The sequence below is a fragment of the Microcaecilia unicolor genome, chromosome 8 (genome assembly GCF_901765095.1).
Source record: "Microcaecilia unicolor chromosome 8, aMicUni1.1, whole genome shotgun sequence".
Lineage (NCBI taxonomy): Eukaryota > Metazoa > Chordata > Amphibia > Gymnophiona > Siphonopidae > Microcaecilia > Microcaecilia unicolor.
In genome coordinates, this window is record NC_044038.1 from 197,374,838 (window position 1) to 197,383,786 (window position 8,949).

The 8,949-nt window shown below is 44.4% G+C and overlaps 1 protein-coding gene across 1 annotated transcript; it reads right to left on the reverse strand.

The window, feature by feature from the left end:
* Nucleotides 1–2,669: 2,669 nt before the first annotated feature.
* On the reverse strand, nt 2,670–3,668 carry NPBWR2 (neuropeptides B and W receptor 2). The gene has a single exon (XM_030213448.1). The coding sequence runs from the start codon at nt 3,666–3,668 to the stop codon at nt 2,670–2,672; it is 999 nt and encodes a 332-aa protein (XP_030069308.1).
* Between the last annotated feature and the right edge of the window lie 5,281 nt (nt 3,669–8,949).

The window sequence follows — 8,949 nt, forward strand, 5'->3', positions numbered from 1 at the left end:
TTGAGGTTCTCTGGGAGTGAGAAGCAAGATATTCTGCCAAGCACTGCTTTTTGTTTCTCTGGGGTGTTATATATTGAGGTCTTGTTAACTGGTTCTGTTTGTGTTAAGGACCTTTTCATGGATCTTGAAGGCAGCTGTACCATCAGTTGAGCCCCAAACCACAGTGTTTGTGATCTTATTAACTGTTTCTAGTGTTAAGAACATTTTCATGGATGCTTCAGGCAGCTGTACTATCAGTTTGGCTCATAGTAACAATGATTTTGCGATGTCTACTGCCACTTTTATTTAGAGCATGACCTGAAGAAGGAATGGGTGACAATCAAAGCTTATTTTATTTTGTTGCATGCACCCTGGACTTTTTCCGCCCAATATTTAGTGCTATTTTACTGGTCAGAATGGATGCTGACCGATTAAATAGGGCGTAACCGTCTATCCTCTGATATTCAGCGAGGGATAACTGGCTATCCTCCGCTGAATATCAATGGTTAGCGGCTGGCGGATAACCGGTTATATCACATGGTATAACTGGCTGTCCTCCAATTTTTAAACCGGGTTTGGCAGTCATATTTGTGGCCGCGTCAATCCCTGGTATATCTTTGGCCGGTTTAAAGATAACCGGCTATATCTGAATATCGATATAGCTGGTTATCTTTAAACTGCCTGAAAACCCTCCGAATATTCAGTGCTGGTCATTGAATATCCAGGTTCAGCACTGACCGCGGGAGACAGCCCGGCTATATCCTACAGTCTGACTATCGGGGCCCATGTGTCTGCTTTTGCCTCTTGTTTGTGGGTACACAATAACTTGCTGCTTCAGCCTCAAAATTTCACAAAGTCTGTACTGCTCAGAGTATTTTTTGATGGAATCTGCAGTTTTACACAGACTGACATTATGCAACGTAGAACTCTGAAGGACAGATTTTGAAATGGTGGTGTTGATACAGAACTTAAGTTTCTTGAAACCAACACAGAAGTCAAAAGGGGAAGTGACAAATGCTACAGGTGACTCTCAGAAAGAGACCAAGACATGACATCATTCAGCATAAATAGTGAGTACATTAACCTTAATTAAGGGAACACGTTGCACTAATGTTTAGCACGGGGGTGTCCAACCTCGGTCCTTAAGAGCTGCAATCTAGTCAGGTTTTCAGGATTTCCTCAATGAATATGCATGGGATTATTTGCATGCACTGCCTCCATTGTATGCAAATAGATCTCATGCATATTTATTGTGAAAATCCTGAAAACCTGACCTGGCGAGGGCCAAGGTTGGTCATCCCCGGTTTAGCACATTTACTGAATCCCCTGCTATAAATGTCACTGCGTGCCACTGACCTTCAATCACATCTCTGTGCATCAACTCTGTATCTCAGACATTAATTCAGGGCAGTTCAGCACCGTGAATTAGTATCAGAATTGTGGAGACAAGCATCTACATACATTGCTTTCTTCTGTAATAGAAATGTAATTTGACTTGCATTCTGTCCCTTGGCATGATGTGCATAGGCAGATAGTGCTGTGACTCTGTTCCCCTTCTTACAGCACTTTCACAGCGTGGCCTGCGGGTGACTGTTTCAAATATGAGTACAATGGATGTAGTAAAGATACACAAACTGATACAACAGAAATACAACACAGATTTCCCCACTGCTCCTGAAAAGTAGCTCTTCCTTAACTGTACAGCAGGTGACACAATAGGATTACTAATGGGGAAAACATAAAGTTTATGTTTTATTTTAATAGACAGGCTTTATAATTTCACAGTGACACAGGGCAGAAATGGTGGCATTAGAACAGGACTGTGGGCAATGTTATATTACTTCCAATCATATTTTCAATGCTTACAATTAGGTCTTAAAAGAAAATACATCTCATGGTATTCATGTAATCTTTTAGTATTTGGTGCACGTGTTGCTTTATCATTACTATCTTAGAATTGGAAAGCCAAGGGAAGTGAGGTGCGGTGGCAAAGCTATGTGTGAGTGTGTGTGTGTGTGTGTGTGTGGGGGGGGGGGGGGGGAATCATTTGTAGAACAGCAAGGGGAGCTAGAGTGCAGGGGTGAGGTGCAGGGGGATCATTAGTGGAATATCAGGCAGCGCTAGAGAGCAGCAGTGAACAAAGCTGTGTAGGCGGGTCATTAGTGGAAAAGCAGGGGGAGCTAGAGAGCAGGGGCAAGGTACAATGGCAAAACTGTGTGTGTGTGTGTGGGGGGGGGGGGGGAGTGGGCATTAGTGGAATATCAGGCACACCTACACAATAAGAGGTGAGGTGCAGTGGCAAAGCTGTGTATGGGGGTCATTATTGGATTATCTGGAAGAGGGCATCAGTGAGGTGCAGGCTTGTGAGTGGTGACACTTCCCATTAATGGAAAACTAGGGATTTTGTAGGGGTATTGGGAGAGCTGTCAGTGACCTTGTCATTTTGGACAGCTCACTTGCCCCTCCACTGCTCCAGCCACCTACTGTACCTGAATGTAACTGGGTTTGAGCTCCTACTGAAAAGGGGTGAGCCAAATCCAAATGAGAGTAGGAGGAAATTCATATAATCTGTTTCCATGCAATTCCATTGGTTCTTAAGGCCAGTAAATAATTCCTGTTTTTTTTTTTACTGCACATAGTCCTCACATTGCCTGTGGCTGCAGAATCTCTCCATGATCACCGTGCTCTCCCTATGCAGTTCTGCACTCTAGCATTTTTCTGAAGCTTTTCCAAAAACTGTCATCCAGAAAGGCATATAGGAACGGATTCAAACAGGAGTTGGCATAACTTAAACTGGTAATAAAATAGGAGATACCAATGACCAAAGTGGTCTGTTGTAAGTCAGTGGTCAAGGCCACAATGGTGGCAAGATGGAATGGGGTCCAGCAGAAGAGACAGACTGCCAAGACGATGAAAACCAGTACAGTCACCTTCCTTTTGGCTTTGTCTAGAGCCTTGGCATTAGAATTGAGCCTCATGTTCCTCAGCTTGTATAACATGGCAGTGTACAGGATACAGATGGTGGACACAGGAATGGCAAAACCCAGCATCAGGGTATAAATTCTACTGGCCTTGAACCACAACCTTTCTGGTTTTGGGAAGTTCAAGCCACAGCTTGTAATCTCCAGATTGTCTGTGTAGACATCAGCAAAGATGGTGAAGGGTAAGACAATAATGGTAACGAAGAGCCAGACTAAGAAACTGATGATTTTGGCTGCTCGGTAAGTGCGATGTGGTGTCCTCTTGGATCTGACTGTTGCTAGGACCACCAAATATCTGTCTATACTCATCACTGTCAGGAAGAAGATACTGGAGAAGATGTTGTAGTGGTCTATGGATAGGATGATCTTGCATAGGATTTTCCCAAAGGGCCAATAATGCAGCAGGTGCTCTGCAATGTTGATTGGTAGCACCAGAGTGGAAAGGTCATCAGCTATAGCCAGGTTGAGAATAAACATGTTGGTAACTGTCTTCATCTTAGGAGCTTTCAGGATGACATAAATAACAGCTGTGTTGCCTGTCAGCCCCACTGCACAGATTACAGAATATATAATGGGCAGGATAATATAGAAATCAGGGGCCACCTCATTAAGAGTAATATTGAACGCTGAGCTGTTAGAAAAGCCATAGCTGTCCTTCCTGGCTTCATGTGGGCCATTTGAGGGACTTGATCCAGAAATGGTTTCCATTTCTACTATCAGTGGTTACATTTTACTGTCTTTGTGGTTAGATCTTACTGTGGGTGGAAAATTCACAGTTGAACAGGCTCCTCTGCCTGTCAGTGTGGAAATGTTCATCTTCATGTTCACAGCACTTCATCCCAAGGAGCTAAAAAAAAGTAATTGGCTTAACCCAGGGAAAAGACAGTAATACATTTGTATAAATCAACTTAAGTATCATTCCTTATGACAGGAGATCTGCCAGGGGCTGGGATGACAGATGAATAAATAGAGGCTGGAGTGAGAGCTGATAAGCAGGTTGAAGCTAGGATGACTCAAACTGAGCAGGCTGGGGGTAAGGGGTCTGAGCAGGTTTGGGCTGGGGTGACTGAAACTGGGCATGTTGAGGTTCGGGTAAAGGGTCTGAGCAGGTTGGGGCTGGGTGAGAGGTCTCAAGAGGCTCAGATTGGGGCTGGGGTGAAGGGGCTGAGTAGGTTGAGTTTGGGGTTGGGTAAGAGAATTGCTGAGCAGGTTGGGACTTAGGTAAGAGTTACTGAGCAGGTTGCTGTTGGGGTGGGAGTTGTTGAGGAGACTGGGGAAGAGTTGACAGGCAGAGCAGGCTAGGGTTGGGGTAAGAGATGCTGAGTAGGCTGGAGTTAGGATGACTGAAACTAAGCAGGATGGAGCTGAGGTAACAAGCTTGAAAGCTGAGGATGGGATGAGGTGAGGGGGCTGAGAAAGAGCTTGGCTTCTTCCTTGCTCTGTCATACATCCTTGATCAACGTTTCTCCTGATGATAGCATTACATGCAGTCCCCAGAGCTTCATCATACCCAACCCCCAGAGCTCTGTACACCCAACAGCTAGTGCTTCATTACATCCAAGGGGAAAAGGTCTTCAAAGCAATGAACTTTGCTTCCTTCCTATTAGATATACTTTAGTATATACCTTGGATGGAAATGTTTGAGACTAGTTCCCACTGCCAAGTATCCCCAGCGATCACTGTATCTTGGCAGCCAAGCTGACTCAATCTCTCTCATTAGTCCCAGGTAAAATTTCGGACAGAACCAGGATGGGGTGGGGGATGAGGTATCACTAAACACTGACAAGACCCCCCCCCCCCCAAACACTCCGTAATTCTCCCTCTCTAATATTCTACATTGTAAAAACTCAGCTGACAAACATCTGGATTCCTGCAACTTATGAAACATTGCTTCTAGTCCTCAACAGCACAAGTTCCGCTGTAGAAAACAAAGTCGCCCCCCGCCACTCACGCATCAACTCTGACCATTCGTTTGCCATTCTGAAGGATACAAAACAATTTGCTTAAATTTTTTCACAGCGACGAAAATACAGCATGAAATATTGCGAGTACCTGCAAACAGTGAAAGTGTTGGCTGGAGAGAAACCAGCTTGGTGGAGGAAGGGGGTCCTCTCCTGTCCTCTGCTGTCTCCAGCACCTGCTCTCCTCTCAGCAGCAGTCCTGTCTCTGTCACAGGAGAGGGGGAGTGTGCAGAAGCTGACGTTGCAGCCCCCGGCAAGCAAATGATCACTTTGTGTACTACATCCATTTAAGGGAAAATCAGGTAAGTTTAGCGTCTCTGAAACTCAGAGAAAAGGGCTGTGGCGATCTGAAGTCCAACACAGGGAAACCGACAGAGGTAGTGCAGGAAGGAGGGAGAGCCATCTTTCTTTCCTGAAGTAGTGGTAGTGGTGGTGGTGGGGTTTGTGTGTGTGTGGGGGGGGGAGCTTTCTCATTTCCACCCGGTTCTGTTTCTAACTTTAATTATTGTCAAAAAGGTGGATTGCGCAACGGCTGCCAGTTAAAACCAGTTGCAACTTGCTGGTAGTATTCTGCATTTCCTGAAGGCAAGCCCTGGAGGACCTGGTGGCAGCAGTGGGCCATGCCCCTTTCCCCACCTTATTTAGCCTGGATTTCAACCATTGTTTACTTGTAAATAATTTTATAGAAAGTTTTTTATTTGACTCTGCAGATATGATTAATGCATTTTTTTTGTTGTTGTCTGTGTACAATTTTATATTCATTGAAATAATTTATTTTACACTTTTAAATGTAAAACATTATTTAAAAAAATACCACATCAGGAAAGGATGTTTCCCTACGGAACATTACGGTCACAGAGAAGCCCAGGTAGTAGAGAAGGGACGTGAGCCAGCCAGTAAAAACAAAATATCCAGAGGTTGATTGCAGTAGGTTTATTACATAAGAAAATATATGTCAAGTCTGCAATCAATCTCTGGATATTTTGTCTTTACTGGCTGGCTCAAACATTATGATAATACACTTTGCTATTCACTTTTGTCCTCATGCTTAATGTTCGCATTTTATTTACTAATGAATCTAACATTATTTTTGTATTCTTTATGATTTTTAGGAATATGATCTTCCTAATTAATCCATGTAGAGCTTCCAGGTACTTTCCCATATTGGTGTATATGCCTTCAGTGGTTTGCAGGAAAGCCAGTGGAAGCCTGATTTAATAGATGAAGAACTGGGTTTGAATCTCTGCACCCCTCTGAAGTGGTCAAACTTTTCTCTGCTTGGCATCTATCCATAGTATGTGTGTTCTTACGTAGGAAGGGAATGGCAGACGGAGGAGAAAGCCAACAGCAGTAGAATACTTAGGATGTTTTTTATTGGCAACTGGAAGAAGACAATTGTGTTGTGATATAGATGCGGAGGTGTGACATGTAGAGAAATCCAATAATGTATCTGGAGTTGGATTAACTAAACACACAGGAGGGGTAATGTGCTGGTTTTTGACACACGTTAATACTTTATGGGGACCTAAATGTTTATCATTTATTTAGACTTGTAGTGAGACATGGAAAGTTTTGCCTTCAGAATGTAAACTGTGATCTTTTTGTCGTTCACAGCTGCATGTGTTTATCGCTGCGGCTGAACTTACCGAACGTGGAACAGCGATCAGTGCTCAAAGGAAATCGCATGCAAATGGAATGCACAGAAAGTCTGAGTGCAGTTCAGTAGGGAAAGCGCATAGCACATGTGCAGAATGATGCATGTGGGAAAGAGGAACCTGAATTATAGCTATGTCATGCAAGGTTCCACGTTAGGAGGCCACTGTTGGAAACAGGATGCTGAGCTTGATGGACCTTTGCTCTGTCCCGGTATGGCAATACTTATGTACATATGTCTGCTGGTAAGCGTCGATGTTCTGTGCATGACCCACCTCTTCATTGACTGCCATACCTCCCTCTTTCCTTCATTGTCCTCTCTTCTTCGCTCAACATCTTCATACTCCTGTAGAAAGTGCAGGAAGAAACCTCCATCCATATCTCCAGTCGTATCAGAATATGTGCACAAGGTACACATACAGTACAAGACAGATGCACAGGATATACGCACTTAGAGCGCAAGGTACATGCACTTGTATGTGGGTTTTATTGCAGCAAAGTTTTATAGCGAGCAAAACCTCGCAAGAGATCCTACTGTAAAGCAAACTACTTTTCCCGTTCATCATAGACGAATGTCAAATGCGTGCAGCAGGATAACCGATTTTTTGTTCCATTACACTTTTTCTGTACTGTTCCAGGTGGAACACATATATATTATTAAATCTAGCGTATGGAGATATGGGCTAATTGAGATTGCCTTTCTGTGACTCTGTTGTTCTTGGTCCTTCCCACTACTTTCCAGTTTCTGTTCCCTCGTTCTGAGTTAATTTTAGATTTTTTTTTTTTGGCTTGATTCTTCTGTATATGTTTGGTGTTTCTTTGATCCAGCCTTTCTGTTCCTTTTCTCTCTCATTGTCCTGTTAATTTTATGGAGTTCCTTTTTGTTTCTTTCCTATTTTATAGCCTGTACACCGCTGTGTCCATTTTAGCGGTATAGCAAGTTTTGAATAAACTATAACTATAATACACACGCATGAAACGTACAGATACTGTTAAAGATTTCAAGCAGACCACTCCACTGAGAAGCTGCTCTTTCAAATGCAGTGGCACCTCGGACCAGCCAAAAAAATATGAACGTTACAGATAAGCGTTCCCTTCTGTGTATTGCATGGAATGCTCATTTTAATTCTAATGAGCTCAATTTTAATACTAATGAGCTTGTTTTAATACATTGGTATTGTGTTTTCGGTTGATGCTTTCATGAATGGTAAAAGCAGTGTTGAAAAACTATGCTTTTGTCACAAGATAATGTACGTGCAAAACCGGCTAAAACTGGTCTAAACAAAACATTACCATTCTGGTAAGTTTTGAGCATTGTCCCCTCAGTCCCTGGATAGAACAGATGCATCATTGAACCTGTACTGATTATAACATTGTCCTGCAGAGAAAGCATGTGATGAATAGCATGTTTAAGGTGGACTACTCCTAAAAGAGGCTAGGTTGACTACACCAGAAACTGACACTAATCCACAGAAAAACTAGATCTGCGATTTATTGAAACTCCCTTTGTCTGCATTAACTTTAATATCTTCTTCATGGGGCGTATCTGGACTTCAGTGGTAGGGGGGCCAGAGCCGAGGTGAGGGGGCACATTTTAGCCCCCCCCCCCGGCACTGCCGACACCCCACCACACCATCACCGACACCCCCCCACCACCATCGCCGACACCCCCCGCCATTGCCGACACCCCCTGCCGCCGCCAGCACCACCTCCAACAAGTTTGACCCCCCCCTCTCGACCCGCCATCCGTCGCAGTCTGTACCTTTGCTGGCGGGGACCCAACCCCTCGCCAGCCGAAGTCTTCTTCCTGCGTTTGGTTTCTTCTGAGTCTGATGTCCTGCTGCAGGTACAACGTGCAGGATGTCAGACTCAGAGAAACAGAATGAAGCCCTGCAGATCGCAAGGCTTCGTTCTGTTTCTGTGAGTCTGATGTCCTGCACGTTGTACGTGCAGCAGGACGTCAGACTCAGAAGAAACCAAACGCAGGAAGACGACTTCGGCTGGCAGGGGTTGAGGTCCCCCACCAGCAAAGGTACAGACGGCGATGGCGGGTTGGCGGGGGGGGGGGGGGGTTGAGAGGGGCGTCGGTAGGGGGGTCCAGGGCCAAATTTACGGGGGCCCAGGCCCCCGTGGCCCCTTAGCAGTTACGCCCCTGATGGGAACATATCTTGAATGCAGTGTGTTGCCTTATTTCCAGCTTAGGCACGACTGCATTTCCTGTCCATTCTCATAAAGTACTGGAAACAGAGATAATTAGAATGGATCACACACTATACCATGCTAGTGTTTTCCTTTCTCCTGCTTTGTTTGCTCTGCAAGAGTCTTAAAAACAACAGTGATAAAAATAATCTTCACCCCAGACTTCTCAGCATCTG

Bases quoted from the DNA above. Each gene is read 5' to 3' on its own strand.
- NPBWR2 (XM_030213448.1), bottom strand. From the start codon at position 3,668: ATGGAAACCATTTCTGGATCAAGTCCCTCAAATGGCCCACATGAAGCC.